The sequence below is a fragment of the Salmo trutta genome, chromosome 24 (genome assembly GCF_901001165.1).
Source record: "Salmo trutta chromosome 24, fSalTru1.1, whole genome shotgun sequence".
NCBI classification, from domain to species: domain Eukaryota; kingdom Metazoa; phylum Chordata; class Actinopteri; order Salmoniformes; family Salmonidae; genus Salmo; species Salmo trutta.
In genome coordinates this window covers 48057222-48073985 of record NC_042980.1, presented here as the reverse complement: position 1 = coordinate 48073985, position 16764 = coordinate 48057222, and the positions used below count along the sequence as shown (strand labels likewise).

The 16764-nt window shown below is 45.4% G+C and overlaps 1 protein-coding gene across 1 annotated transcript in view; it reads right to left on the bottom strand.

Annotated features, from left to right (window-relative positions):
* The window catches only part of LOC115161409 (receptor-type tyrosine-protein phosphatase-like N), a gene marked incomplete in the record, with an annotated part of 90204 nt that overhangs the window by 36823 nt on the left and 36617 nt on the right, over positions 1-16764 (bottom strand). The window contains 5 exon segments of the mRNA XM_029712374.1: positions 318-449; positions 3476-3821; positions 12653-13412; positions 13815-13914; positions 16587-16697. Of these exon segments, the coding sequence (XP_029568234.1) occupies positions 318-449; positions 3476-3821; positions 12653-13412; positions 13815-13914; positions 16587-16697 (1449 nt within the window).

The following is a 16764-nucleotide window of genomic DNA, read 5'->3' as shown; positions in this document are numbered from 1 at the left end:
TGCAAATTCACAACATATTGTACATTTACCAAATTCATAACATATTGTACATTTTGCAAATTCATTACATATAATATGAACTGTAATTCGTAACATATCATACGAAATGTGTGATGGATATCCCCAAATGAATACATACCAAACTAAACGTAACATATCATCCTAAATGGAGTGACTTACGCACAGAATAATACAAAATGCTCTGAGACCAGGTTGCTGGAAATTCAATAAAAATTCAATAAAAAAGACTGGGAGGCAAAAAAAATAAGCATATCTGTATAATTTATTTGATGACTACAATGTGTTGTAAGTAGTACCTATGTTGTCCTTGTCCTCAGCCTGCATCAGCTGCAGCACCACAGCCAGTCTGTAGAGCTGCTGGGAGGTCAGCTCTCTAGGGTCAATACCGTACATCTCCAGGGTCTCCACCATACGCTGTAGGATAGACTCTACACAGACAGGAGACTATGTCAGTGTTGGGGAGTAGTGAACTACATGTAGTTCAACTAGTAATTTAGTTACATTTTGTTGTAGCTTGGTGGTAGTTGAACTAAATTCAAATCTTGGCAGTGTTTTCAATAGTTAATTACGTTTTAGCATGTTTCGGTGTAGCTAACTACTGGAACTACACACTACGGTTTTACCATGTAGCGGTGTAGCTAACTACTGGAACTATACACTACTGTTTTACCATGTAGCGGTGTAGCTAACTACTGGAACTACACACTACTGTTTTACTATGTAGCGGTATAGCTAACTACTGGAACTACATACTACTGTTTTACCATGTAGCAGTGAAGCTAACTACTGGAACTATACTGTTTTACCATGTAGCAGTGAAGCTAACTACTGGAACTATACTGTTTTACCATGTAGCGGTGTAGCTAACTACTGGAACTACACACTACTGTTTTACTATGTAGCGGTATAGCTAACTACTGGAACTACACACTACTGTTTTACCATGTAGCGGTGTAGCTAACTACTGGAACTACACACTACTGTTTTACTATGTAGCAGTGTAGCTAACTACTGGAACTACACACTACTGTTTTACTATGTAGCAGTGTAGCTAGCTACTGGAACTACACACTACTGTTTAACCATGTAGCTAACTACTGGAACGACACACTACTGTTTAACCATGTAGCGGTGTAGCTAACTACTGGAACTACACACTACTGTTTTACCATGTAGCGGTGTAGCTAACTACTGGAACTACACACTACTGTTTAACCATGTAGCTAACTACTGGAACTATACACTACTGTTTAACCATGTAGCGGTGTAGCTAACTACTGGAACTACACACTACTGTTTAACCATGTAGCAGTGTAGCTAACTACTGGAACTATACACTACTGTTTTACCATGTAGCGGTGTAGCTAACTACTGGAACTACACACTACTGTTTTACTATGTAGCAGTGTAGCTAACTACTGGAACTACACACTACTGTTTTACTATGTAGCAGTGTAGCTAGCTACTGGAACTACAGGCAACTGTTTTACCATGTAGCAGTGTAGCTAACTACTGGAACTACACACTACTGTTTTACTATGTAGCAGTGTAGCTAACTACTGGAACTACAGGCAACTGTTTTACCATGTAGCGGTGTAGCTAACTACTGGAACTACACACTACTGTTTTACCATGTAGCGGTGTAGCTAACTACTGGAACTACACACTACTGTTTAACCATGTAGCGGTGTAGCTAACTACTGGAACTACACACTACTGTTTAACCATGTAGCTAACTACTGGAACTACACACTACTGTTTTACTATGTAGCGGTGTAGCTAACTACTGGAACTACACACTACTGTTTTACTATGTAGCGGTGTAGCTAACTACTGGAACTACACACTACTTATTTAGCAAAAAGAAAAGAAAATATGGGTAAAGTAGGAAACCATTATCTTTCTTTTTTTGGCATCAAACTGGCCTAATTCTCACTTGAAACTTTGTTTTTGTGTTTAATAGGCTAAATTACACATTCTGTTAAGATCTGACTCCAGAGGGATCTGTTCTTACAATTTGTAGTCTAGGATATTTCAGATTTAGATATGATAATTTTTCACAAAGTAGTTTGTAGGATATAGTGGAACTACTTTTTTCAAAGTAACTTTAGTTCAGTAAACAATATTTTTTTTAAGTGTAGCTTAACTTCTTCCAGTGTGAAGTAATTGGTAGCTTGGTAAACTATATTTTCAGAGCAGCTTCCCCAACACTGATCAGTATGAGCTAAAATAGACGTATACACTTTAGCTGGTTTCCTCTGCTAGATGGAGTCTACAGAGACATGAGTCCACCAGGGAACAGATTTATAACATTTGAATACATACACAATTTACCCCAAAACATACGTACGCTAGTTTTCATTTAAAAGTTGGCATTTATTAAAAAAAACTGAACTTTGAAGTGAGAACGTGCTGAGCTCCCTGCAAACTTTATACCACATATATGCAACGTTTTCTAGCAGTTGAGGTGGGAGAGGTGGGGATCTGGTTCTGCACCATGTACTCTCACTACTGGTGTCCCACAGGGCTCGGTTCTAGGACCTCTCCTCTTCTCTCTACACACCAAGTCACTCAGCTCTGTCATATCCTCTCATGGTCTTTCCTATCACTGCAAATAACCGTGACGTAACCCTGGACAACACCCTGTCGTTCTCTGCAAATATCAAAGTAGTGACTCACTCCTGTAGGTTCATGCTCTACAACATCCGTAGAGTACAACCCTGCCTCACACAGGAAGCGGAGCAGGTCCTAATCCAGGCACTTTTCATCTCCCGTCTGGACTACTGCAACTGTCTGTTGGCTGGGCCATCAAACCCCTGCAACTGATCCAGAACGCTGCAGCCCACCTGGTGTTCAACATTCCCAAGTTCACCCATGTCACCTCGCTCCTCCGCACACTCCACTGGCTTCCAGTCGAAGCTCGCATTCAACATCTGGAACCCTACCTCTTCAAAGAGTATCTTAAATACCCCCCCCTCCTTTCGTGAATTAACACTTGACTTATTCCCCACATGATTTATGAAGTCCAGGTGTGCTTAACGATGGGGAGCTCTGACCTACTGATAGCTACTTTACTGAGGAAAAATGTACTTACTATGACTGATATGTGGTTTCCCACCTCGCTAAAATGAGTGCACTAACTAAAATGTAAACGTAAAATGTTGAAGTATTGCATTACAAGCAGACAAGTAGCCTAATGGAGGCTATGACGACACGCTTATTCATAACAAAATAAACATAATAACAACATGTAATTATTTGCCATTAGTGAGAAGGGTGGAGATCCATTTTCTTGCATCTTTGCATTCTAAAATAATAACTCTACATCAAGACAGCAGTTCCACTAACTCACCATCCAGCCCAGTGGTGGAGTTACATTAAGACAGCAGATCCACTAACTCACCATCCAGCCCAGTGGTGGAGTTACATTAAGACAGCAGTTCCACTAACTCACCATCCAGCCCAGCCAGAGAGCTGTAGTCCTGCTGTGCAAGCTGCTGCTGTTGCTGATGTTGTCTGTCTCTAGCCATAGCCAGCTCCGTCAGACTGTAGTCTTCCACATAGTCCAGAGGCAGCTCCAGTTCCTCGTGGTAGGTTGGGGCTGGCAGGGTTGCTGCCCCCCGGTGGCGGAATGAGGGCAGTGCAGGGGATGAGGACAGATAGAGGGAGATGACGTCCTGCAGCAGCTGACGGTCTCTCTCTCTCTGTTTGGCCTGTTGGTATCTGGAGGAAGGACGGAGCCCTGCGTAGACCTTTCCTCCCTGGTGGAGGGAGCGCTCCATATCTTCCTGGTATCTGTGCTGTAATACACAGAGAGATGGTTTACGGATGAGGACAAGTGTATGTGTGTTTGTGTGCGTACGTCCAGCCGTGCGTGTTTGTGTGTGTGTGCGTGTGACTGATTTCATACATTAAACCTTTACTTATAGCCAGGTAAGTCATTGCAAATGTACAGTTATGACTATAACTACTGTTCCCTGATGGAGGGAATCAGAATCACCTTTATTCACCAAGGACATTTACACATGTTCAGAATGTTACCTGGTGATATGGTGCTGCTAGTGATAGACAACATACTCAGAATGTTACCTGGTGATATGGTGCTGTTAGTGATAGACAACATACTCAGATTGTTACCTGGTGATATGGTGCTGTTAGTGATAGACAACATACTCAGTAAGTTACCTGGTGATATGGTGCTGCTAGACAACATACTCAGAATGTTACCTGGTGATATGGTGCTGCTAGTGATAGACAACATACTCAGAATGTTACCTGGTGATATGGTGCTGATAGACAACATACTCAGATTGTTACCTGGTGATATGGTGCTGTTAGTGATAGACAACATCCTCAGAATGTTACCTGGTGATATGGTGCTGCTAGTGATAGACAACATACTCAGAATGTTACCTGGTGATATGGTGCTGCTAGTGATAGACAACATACTCAGAATGTTACCTGGTGATATGGTGCTGCTAGTGATAGACAACATACTCAGAATGTTACTTGGTGATATGGTGCTGCTAGTGATAGACAACATACCCAGAATGTTACCTGGTGATATGGTGCTGCTAGACAACACACTCAGAATGTTACCTGGTGATATGGTGCTGCTAGACAACATACTCAGAATGTTACCTGGTGATATGGTGCTGCTGGACAACACACTCGGAATGTTACCTGGTGATATGGTGCTGCTAGACAACATACTCAGAATGTTACCTGGTGATATGGTGCTGCTAAACAACACACTCAGAATGTTACCTGGTGATATGGTGCTGCTAGACAACATACTCAGAATGTTACCTGGTGATATGGTGCTGCTAGACAACATACTCAGAATGTTACCTGGTGATATGGTGCTGATAGACAACATACTCAGAATGTTACCTGGTGATATGGTGCTGCTAGACAACATACTCAGAATGTTACCTGGTGATATGGTGCTGCTAGTGATAGACAACATACTCAGAATGTTACCTGGTGATATGGTGCTGCTAGTGATAGACAACATACCCAGAATGTTACCTGGTGATATGGTGCTGCTAGACAACACACTCAGAATGTTACCTGGTGATATGGTGCTGCTAGACAACATACTCAGAATGTTACCTGGTGATATGGTGCTGCTAGTGATAGACAACATACTCAGAATGTTACCTGGTGATATGGTGCTGCTAGACAACATACTCAGAATGTTACCTGGTGATATGGTGCTGCTGGACAACACACTCGGAATGTTACCTGGTGATATGGTGCTGCTAGACAACATACTCAGAATGTTACCTGGTGATATGGTGCTGCTAGACAACACACTCAGAATGTTACCTGGTGATATGGTGCTGCTAGACAACATACTCAGAATGTTACCTGGTGATATGGTGCTGCTAGACAACACACTCAGAATGTCACCTGGAATGCGTTTAAATTAACAGCTGTTTGTGGAATTTCTTTCCTTAGTGCATTTGAGCCAATCAGTTGTGTTGTGACAAGGTAGGGGTGGTATACAGAAGATAGCCCTATTTGGTAAAATACCAAGTCCATATTATGGCAAGAACAGCTCAAATAAGCAAAGAGATAATGACAGTCCATCATTACTTTATGACATGAAGGTCAGTCAATACGGAACATTTCAAGAACTTTGAAAGTTTCTTAAAGTGTAATCGCAAAAACCATCAAGCACTATGGTGAAATTGGCTCTCATGAGGACCGCCACAGGAAAGGATGACCCAGAGTTACCTCTGTTGCACAGGATAAGTTCATTAGAGTTACCAGCCTCAGAAATTGTAGCCCAAATAAGTTCTTCAGAGTTCAAGTACAGACACATCTCAACATCAGCTGTTCAGAGGAGACTGCGTGAATTAGGCCTTCATGGTCGAATTGCTGCAAAGAAACCACTACTAAAGGACACTAATAATAAGAAGAGACTTGCTGAACCAAGAAACATGAGCAATGGACATTAGACCAGTGGAAATCTGTCCTTTGGTCTGATGAGTCCAAATTTGAGATTTTTGGTTCCAACCTCCTTGTCTTTGTGAGATGCAGAGTAGGTGAATGGATGATCTCCACATGTGTGGTTCCCACTGTGAAGCATGGAGGAGGAGGTGTGATGATGTGGGGGTGCTTTGCTGGTGACACTGTCTGTGATTTGAATATGGCAACTTCAATGATGCATCTGTCGTGATCCCTGTGCAGCTCAGTTGGTAGAGCATGATGTTTGCAACGCCAGGGTTGTGGGTTCAATTCCCACAGGGGACCAGTACGGAGAAAAAAATGTATGAAATGTATGCATTCACTACTGTAAGTCGCTCTGGATAAGAGTGTCTGCTAAATGACTAAATGTAAAAAATCACCTTGCGGGATGCAACTTGACAACAGCCGCATGGGTCCGTCCACTGAGCTAGAGCCTGTAGACATGACAGGGACAGCTGAAGTGACTGGTTCAGGTGGTGCGATGCGTCCAAGCTATATGTGGGGACAAGAATGCACGATTCTCGACTGAGTCTAACTCAAGACCCAGAATGCGTTGAGATTGAGTCAAACAGCTCTTCTCTTGATTCCCTTTGAAACCCAGAGACTGAACATGGGAAACCAGCATGGATGTGTGTAATACCACCTGCTCCTCGACTCCGCTACCACCAGCCAATCATCCAGGTAGTCCAATATCCTCTACGACACTGCATAGTTGCCAAATCCACCTTCACAACTTTGGTGAAAATGCGAGGCAAGAGGGACAGCCCAAAAGGGAGGACCAGAAAATTGTAGGCTACAGCCTCAAAATGGAACCTCAGGAATTTTCTGTTATGGGGAGGGGGATATATGGCCCCATGAAAGTATGCATCCTTCAAGACGATGGAGGTGAACCAATCGCATGGGCTGTAACAACCGGCTGATCATGAGCATTCTGAATTTGTAGACCCTAAGATGCTTGTTTAGGGCATGCAGGTCAAAATAGGGGCGCAAAGTCCGGCCCCTTTTGGGAACCAGTTGATACCGGGTGTACAAGCTGTCCTGGGCCTCTAACACAGGAACGACTGCTTCTGGAGAATTCTCCTTCCTAAAACAGGCTCTGAGGCCTCAGTGATACCGTCAAAACATAGGTGATGCACAACAAATTTTAGCCTGTACCTCAATGTTGCTGTTTGCCTAATCAAGCGAGACACTGCGCATGTGCACAGAGAGTCTCCAGTAAAGTGCCATCTCAAGGGGTGGAACACCATCTTGTGGGAGAATTGTTATTTTTTTTATGCCTTTTTGAATTTCCACCATGGATGGACCAGTTTTCCCTTCACCCTTGGGAGTAAAACGACACCTGTGGCAAGCAACCTAGTCTGCTCTTGAGGAACAAGACAAGCAGGAGCAGACATGGAGGTGGACCCAGAAGCTTGGTAAGCTAGCTTAGCCACCGGGCCTCTGTCTGCAGACACTCTAGAAGATGAGGCCGCAGCAGCACCGAGGAAAGAAGACGCGGAGCCCCAAGGAAAGAGGATGCGAAGCACCGAGGAAAGAGGACACGCAGCACCGAGGAAACAGGACGCACAGCACCGAGGAAACAGGACGCACAGCACCGACGAAAGAAGATGATCAGCACCGAGGAAAGAGAACACGTAGCACCGAAGAACAAAGACGCTCACCACCAAGGAAAGAGGACTCTCAGCACCGAGGAAAGAGGACATGCAGCACCGAAGAACAAAGACGCTCAGCACCAAGGAAAGAGGACATGCAGCACCGAGGAAAGAGGACGCTCAGCACCGAGGAAAGAGGACACGCAGCACCGAGGAAAGAGCACGCGCAGCACCGACGAAAGAGGACACGCAGCACCGAGGAAAGAAGACGCACAGCACCGAGGAAAGAAGACACGCAGCACCGAGGAAAGAAGACACGCAGCACTGCCTCCTGCTTATTTTTTCCTCAGAATGAGACTGCATAGACTCCAGGGCTGAACCAAACAACCCCGTAGGAGAAAATCAGCTCATCCAAGTACAACTGCCAGTCTCTCTCCGGCACCTGCGACAAAGTCCTCCAAATGTGCCGCTGCGCCACCACGGTAGCGCCCATGATTTTCCCAAAGCGCTGAGACGGTGAACAGGACATGATGAAATTGACCGTAGCACAAATCTCATCTCGGAGCTTTGTGTGGGGCTCCTCAGCAACCAGAACTGTTGTCAGGTCAGCCAACAGCTCAGTCTGGTAAACCTGCAGCGTTGCGACTGTAGGTTCAGGGACCGGGCTGCCACAGCCCTGGGCCCGGTACACCTTGTCAAGCTGCGCCCCCCGAAAAATGACAGTGCTTATTCGGGAGTGACGGGTTGGGGTTAACCATCACTTTGTTAGGTAGCTAGTTTCCCATCCACCGGAGGCGTGTGGACAAGTCCCGCACCCTCCATGCCCTCCACATCCATGAAGTGGGAATACCCATGCAACATTAGCTTGGGCCCAGGTCATCTAATCGATTAGGTCTGAAAAAAGAGGTAAGCAGCGCTTGACTGTGGCAGATATTTCCCACCAAACCTGGATGCCTTCCGCCACTGGGGGAGGATGGCCACCCCGCTGACAAGCGTGCAGCTACTCGGCTCAACGAGCGGAAGCCAGGAATTCCCATGCTACATCCACAGCAGCGTAGTGTGTAACATGCTGAACTTGTTTACTAGCCAACCTGGTTAATTCAGATCCCGCGACGCAGTTAGCCTCAGTTGCTGAGACCGTTGCTATATGTCCCGTGATCCTGCCAAACCCTAAAATCTGAAGAGCTACTGCTTTGGCGAAGCAGCTAGCCTAGCAGCTAGCTATCAAGCTAGCCAGGTTTCCTTGACAGTTTGAACACAGCCCGCGACGTGGTTAGCCCTTATGTCTGGTACTGTGGATAGTTCCGGGCTTGTAGCTGTTTAAATCCCTGTTGTTTGTTGCCATTTCCATTGGACCTGTGAGCTGTGCTGGCTGGAATTGCGTGGTGTACCAACGTTAGCCTTCGTTGTCACCATCATGCCTCCAAAAGTTAAAGGTTGGAATAATGGAGAGGACAGTGTTTTGCTATCATGATCTTTTAAAATCAACAACACGATGTATACAAGCAGTTGTTGCAGCAACAGGAAAATAGCTTCAAGAGCTTTGTCCAAATACTGGTGGACTCAACTAACAAAATAATGGATGATCTGACCAGAACAGTTTGCAGTTCTCCCCGGGAGAGGTGGATGTAATTAAAGAGACTTACAGCAAGATGACAAACTGTAAGTGACATTAGCACAGTCTGTGAATCATTATTACAGATGACTAGGGGGAAAAAAAGATACTATCTAGACGGACAATCCAGGAGGAATAACATTGTTGCGGATGGCATACCAAGAGTCTCCACCTGGATGGAGACTGAAGAGAAAGTGAGAACAATTATCAGTGAAAAGTTGCAGATGGATTATAGGCAGATTGAGGTGGATCGCGCTATAACGAGCCCAGGTGACAGACTCAGGTCGACAGTGGTGAAGTTCCTAAGGTTCAAGGACAAGATGGCTGTTCTGGAGAGAGCCAAGAACTTGAGAGGAACCAGAGACGGAAAGAACTTATGCCAGCTATGAAAGCCAGAAAGCCAGAAAGCCAGAAAGCCAGAAAGCGTGGTGACATTGCTTACATCCCCTACGATAAGCTCATTGTCCACCACGGGAGGTTGGTGGCACCTTAATAATTGGGGAGGATGGGCTCGTTGTAATGACTGGAGCAGAATAGGTGGATTGGTATCAAATATATCAAACACACGGTTTCCATTTGCTCCGTTCTGGCCATTATTATGAGCCTTCCTCCCTTCAGCAGCTTCCTGTGTTGTCCACCCTCCTTCCACACACACACACACACACACACACACACACACACACACACACACACACACACACACACACACACACACACACACACACACACACACACACACACACACACACACACACACATTCTACATACACACACACACCTACACACACACACACACACACACACACACACACACACACACACACACTACACACCTGATTGACTGAATATTAGCTCAACAATGTTTATAATTTTACTTAGTTTTTTCTCCATGTCGATCTCTGATAAGCTACCCAGGAAGGGCTAAGAATAACCCATATTAATATATGTAGCCTTCAAAATAAGGTTCATGAAATCTATAACTTGCTAACATCAGAAAACATTCATACTACATACTACCTCAATCAGCCTGACTAACCGGTGTCTGTATATAGCCTCTCGTTTTACATTTACGTCATTTAGCAGACACTCTTATCCAGAGCGACTTACAGTAGTGAATGCATACATTTCATACATTTTTTTCCCGTACTGGTCCCCCATGGGAATCGAACTCACAACCCTGGCATTGCAAACACCATGCTCTACCAACTGAGCCACACGAGCCCACACAGGGCCTTGCTACTGTATATACCCTCTCTACTGTATATAGCCTCTCTACTGTATATAGCCTCGCTACTGTATATAGCCCTCTCTACTGTATATAGCCTCTTTACTGTATATAGCCTCTCTACTGTATATAGCCTCGCTACTGTTATAGCCTCTCTACTGTATATAGCCTCTCTACTGTATATAGCCTCTCTACTGTATATAGCCTCTCTACTGTATATAACCTCTACTGTATATAGCCTCTCTACTGTATATAACCTCTCTACTGTATATAGCCTCTCTACTGTATATAGCCTCTCTACTGTATATAGCCTCTCTACTGTATATAGCCTCTCTACTGTATGTAGCCTCGCTACTGTATATAGCCTCTCTACTGTATATATCCTCTCTACTGTGTGTAGCCTCGCTACTGTATGTAGCCTCACATACTGTATATAACCTCTCTACTGTATGTAGCCTCGCTACTGTATATAGCCTCTCTACTGTATGTAGCCTCGCTACTGTATGTATTCTCGCTACTGTATATAGCCTCGCTACTGTATATAGCCTCGCTACTGTATATAGCCTCGCTACTGTATGTAGCCTCGCTACTGTGTGTAGCCTCGCTACTGTATGTATTCTCGCTACTGTATATAGCCTCGCTACTGTATATAGCCTCGCTACTGTATGTAGCCTCTCTACTGTATATAGCCTCGCTACTTTTATAGCCTCTCTACTGTATATAGCCTGTCTTTTTACTGTTGTTTTATTTCTTTACCTACCTATTGTTCACCTAATACCTTTTATTGCACTATTGGTTAGAGCCTGTAAGTAAACATTTCACTGTAAGGTCTACACCTGTTGTATTCAGCATTTCACCGTAAGGTCTACTACACCTGTTGTATTCAGCATTTCACTGTGAGGTCTACTACACCTGTTGTATTCGGCGCACGTGACCAAATAAACTTTATTTTGATCTCTGAAACTCGCTTAGAGAGATATCCGGGATTGTAACATACTCTGTTTCACGGAAGCATGGCTAGCTGGGGACATGCTGTCGGAGTCCATACAGCCAACGGGATTTTCAGTGCATCTCTCCGGGTAAGAAGAAGGGCGGGGGTCTATGTTTCATGATTAACAACTCGTGCTGTAATTGTAACAACATATGGGAACTCAATGTCTTTTGTTTACCTAGAGTTCCTCACGATCAAACGTCGTCCGTATTATCTCCCAAGGGAACTCTCCTCGGTTATCGTCACAGCCGTGTATACCCCCCGCAAGCGGATACCAAGACGGCCATCAAGGAACTTCACTGGAATTTATGCAAACTAGAAACCATATATCCTGAGGTTGCATTTATTGTAGCTGGGGATTTTAACAAAGCAAATTTTAGAGCAAGTCTCCCTAAATTCTATCAGCATATCGATTGCTGTACATGAGCGATTAACACGCTCGACCATTGCTACTCTAACTTCCGCAATGCATACAAGGCCCTCCCCCGCCCTCCTTTTGGCAAATCCGACCATGACTCCATCTTGTTGCTCCCCTCTTATAGGCAGAAACTAAAACAGGAAGCGCCCGTGCTTAGGTCTAGCCAACCTCTGGTCTGACCAATCGGATTCCACGCTTCATGATTGCTTCGATCATATGCCACACCTGTCAGGTGGATGGATTATCTTGGCAAAGGAGAAATGCTCACTAACAGGGATGTAAACACATGTATTTTGACAAAATAATAATATTTTGGCCTATAGGAAATTTCTGGGATTTTTTATTTCAACTCACGAAACAATGGAACCAACACTTTAAATGTTGCGTTTATATTTTTTGTTCAGTGTAGTTACCAAACGGTAACACACAACATGCAGCAGGATGAGCATGCCTTCCTTAAGTGGGACAGTTCAGTCGGAGTAAAGCCTGAAACATTTTTTTTGTTCTAGATTTTTGTTTAAGAAATGTGTGAATTGTTCTGTTTAGGTCGAGGTGAAGAGCAGGAAGAATTGAAGGGAGGAATTCGTGCCTCAAGTTTATCACCTGTAGAAGGTGGGGATTCAAGTGAGGTACGGTGTTCATTGGCCATGTCAGGCGTGATTCTGTTGTTCTTCAGTAGAGTGTGCGTGCGCGTAAACTCCCAATAGCTGTATTGTACAGAGTTCACTGAAAGGGAACAAATTATCTTTACAATATAAAGTTTGTTGTGTGTCTGAGTGTCTGTGTTAACATGCATGGCTGTAGCCTACAGTACCTGTTGGTAGGTAAAGGGGTCCATGGGAGATGTCTGCATGTGGAGGGGGGACTGGAGATGGTTTACTATCAAGTAGTCTTGGCGGCTGTCAGCCTGACTGGCCCCTGACTTGGAGGAGCTGCTGGGGTATCCTCCCTGCTTGGAGGAGCTGCTGGGGTATCCTCCATGCTTGGAGAAGCTGCTGGGGTATCCTCCCTGCTTGGAGGAGCTGCTGGGGTATCCTCCCTGCTTGGAGGAGCTGCTGGGGTATCCTCCCTGCTTGGAGGAGCTGCTGGGGTATCCTCCCTGCTTGGAGGAGCTGCTGGGGTATCCTCCCTGACTGGAGGAACTGCTGGGGTATCCTCCCTGATTGGAGGAGCTGCTGGGGTATCCTCCCTGACTGGAGGAACTGCTGGGGTATCCTCCCTGCTTCGAGAAGCTGCTGGGGTATCCTCCCTGCTTGGAGGAGCTGCTGGGGTATCCTCCCTGATTGGAGGAGCTGCTGGGGTATCCTCCCTGTCTGGAGGAGCTGCTGGGGTATCCTCCCTGATTGGAGGAGCTGCTGGGGTATCCTCTCTGATTGGAGGAGCTGCTGGGGTATCCTCCCTGATTGGAGGAGCTGCTGGGATATCCTCCCTGATTGGAGGAGCTGCTGGGGTATCCTCTCTGATTGGAGGAGCTGCTGGGGTATCCTCCCTGATTGGAGGAGCTGCTGGGGTCTCCTCTCTGATTGGAGGAGCTGCTGGGGTATCCTCCCTGATTGGAGGAGCTCTGCTTGGTTCTGGTAGGGGGTACAAGCCAAGAGGGAGAGTTTAGCAGATCAGAGAGAGTCATTCAACAAAGAGCTCAGAATAGGAGTGCTGATATAGGATCAGCTTTGCTTTATATAGGTCATAGTTAATCAAATGTTATACAGACATGGGGGACCTGTTCCTAGTCTGAGACGTTTTTTTGAATATGAGCATAGTGGTTCTTCCGTCTACGTTACACAGAGGCTGTAAGACACACAAGACAATGTTGGATAGTCTAGAGAAAAGGCTCACAGGTCTAAATCCACCTACAGTTCCTATAAAGCATCTTTACATTCACAGCTACACAGAGACAAGACCCTACTGGGTAGACCAGCTGGGAGGAGGCCTGAAGGGACAACTTTACATTCTCTCAAATCTATTAGTATCCTTACTGTGTGAAGGAGGAGGCCTTCAGGGAGTGTGTGTTGTGAGGAACTCTGCTCAGCTCTTTGGCAACAATGTACTGGGTGATGTCATCCTGCCAGGACAGACCTACAATTGGACAATTGGGATAAAGAATATTTGCTTAGGTAATTCATATTTTTAGGAACATGTTGAATTGAATCAATGTGTTTGTATTTGAACATGAGTCGATTTTTTGGTTAAATGAGCTAAAAAGTAATCGTAACACAGAGGGCTCTATTATCTGGTGCTAAGGAGGCGCAAGAGTCAAACGCACGTTAGCTCGCAATTTGGTCAAGTAATACTGGCATACAGTGCGTTTTCCTGCCTTAACGCTAAGTTTGGTAATTCAACATCAGCTCGCTTGCGCTGAGGTGGGAAGCTTGGCAGTATATGAGGTGTGTCCTTTAAAAACAAGCGCAAAAGTGACAATTTAATGCAGAGCTAATGGGACGTTTTAATACCCACAAAAAAAGCAGCACTTAGCAGTAACACATTTGACAGTGACGTGTATTTAGAGAGCGAAAGAGCAGCCTATCCAGCCATGACGCACAGTGCATATGGAAGGAGAGATGCTCCTTTTTTGTGCCGGAGAATCTCATCTTTAGAAACACAAAATGTTGTTTCATTAAAAACCAAGCACAGCCTACCCTCCCTTTAATCAATGCTGGTTTAGAAGCATTGCATAAGTACGTACCTTTTCCCCTGGCTATTAGCCAAGTAGCCTATGAATAAAGGCGTTTTAATTGGGCTACTTGGAGTGCTTTGGAATTTTTCCTTTTTTAAATTAATTAAACATTTATTTAAATAGGCAAGTCAGTTTAAGAACAAATTCTTATTTACAATGACTGCCTACCCCAGGTCAAACCTTAACCCGGACGACGCTGGGCCAATTGTGAGCCGCCCTATGGGACTACCAATCACGGCCGGTTGCGATACTGCCTAGAATCGAACCAAGGTCTGTAGTGACGCCTCTAGCACTGAAATGCAGTGCCTTAGACCGCTGCGCCACCGTGCTTCTACATCTGCATTGCTTCCTCTCTGGGGTTTTAGGCTGGGTATCTGTAAAGCACTTTGTGACATCTACTGATGTAAAATGGGCTTTATAAATAAATGTTATTGATTGAATATAAATATTTAAGATTTTTTTTTACCTCTTGCTTTTTCATTATTCACAATTCACATACCTGCATAGCTAATTTTGTTTGTTGAAATAGGCTATCCATCCCCATTTTCAAAAAGCGCTCCTCATCCTACTACCAAAGACACGCTTCAAACTATTTAGTCGTCCTATAATGCCATATCAACGTCAGATAAAAAAAAAATCTGCCTCAAATATAGGCAACGGTACATTTGACAGCAGCCCAGTATTTTGTATCGATGTACGAATGTTATGCGTACTCTGGGCAAAGGCTAATATAACGAAGGCTAGTTCAGCAATATATTGTGTCTTTTTTATCCTGGCCTTGCAAAGTAGAGAAGTATATTTTATTTTAGGAGAAGTGCGACACTTAAAGACAAGTAGTCTAGGTTCGGCTAGGCTCGGCTCGGTTCGGCTAGGCCCGGCTCGGCTAGGCTAGGCTCGGCTAGGCTAGGTTCAGCTAGGCTCGGCTAGGCTAGGTTCGGCTAGGCTAGGTTTGGCTAGGCTCGGTTAGGTTTGGCTAGGTTTGGGCTGGCTAGGTTCGGCTACACTAGATTCGGCTACGTTAGGTTCAGCTAGGCTAGGTTCGGCTAGGCTCGGCTAGGCTCGGCTAGGCTCGGCTAGGCTAGGCTAGGTTCGGCTAGGCTAGGTTTGGCTAGGCTCGGCTAGGCTAGGTTCGGCTAGGCTAGGTTTGGCTAGGCTCGGCTAGGCTAGGCTCGGCTAGGCTAGGTTCGGCTCGGCTAGGCTCGGCAAGGTTTAGCTAGGCTCGGCTAGGCTAGGTTTGGCTAGGTTCGGCTAGGCTAGGTTCGGCTAGGCTAGGCTCGGCTAGGCTCATTGAAGCAACAATGTTGCAAACACTGGTTGTTTTTTTTTTTTACTGTTGCTATCACTTGCTACTGTAGCCAATGCTATTTAATAAACTGTAATATCAATCCACAGTTGACCAGGACGAGAATATTCAGCGCACACAGGCAAATTGGAGTTGATGACAACTCAAAAACCATCAATAACCTACAGAACTGGAGACAAACATGCAGCATTAAGCCAATGGATGTGTTGATTGGCTAGTGAGTGGCCAAGGCCTCGTCACACCAACACCTTGTTTATAAATCAAAACCCTCTTGCACCACCGCCTGCTACTGGGCTCATAATTATGGCTATGAAAATAACGCAAAAATGACTCACCCTGCAGCGTGTTAGGCTGTTGACTCACCCTGCAGCGTGTTAGGCTGTTGACTCACCCTGCAGCGTGTTAGGCTGTTGACTCACCCTGCAGCGTGTTAGGCTGTTGACTCACCCTGCAGCGTGTTAGGCTGTTGACTCACCCTGCAGCGTGTTAGGCTGTTGACTCACCCTGCAGCGTGTTAGGCTGTTGACTCACCCTGCAGCGTGTCTAGGCTGTTAGGCTGTTGACTCACCCTGTAGCGTGTTAGGCTGTTGACTCACCCTGCAGCGTGTTAGGCTGTTGACTCACCCTGCAGCGTGTTAGGCTGTTGACTCACCCTGCAGCGTGTTAGGCTGTTGACTCACCCTGCAGCGTGTTACCCGTTAGGCTGTTGACTCACCCTGCAGCGTGTTAGGCTGTTGACTCACCCTGCAGCGTGTTAGGCTGTTGACTCACCCTCTAGCATCAGCTGCTTGAGGACCTCCTGCATCCTCTTCAGAACAGGAACTGACACCTGGTACTGAACCTGGTCCTGCTTAGAGGTACGGCACTGCCCAAACAGACCGTCTGCAATACACAACAGAACACATCAACACAGTTACTAGACACACACACACACAAAAATAGACAGACA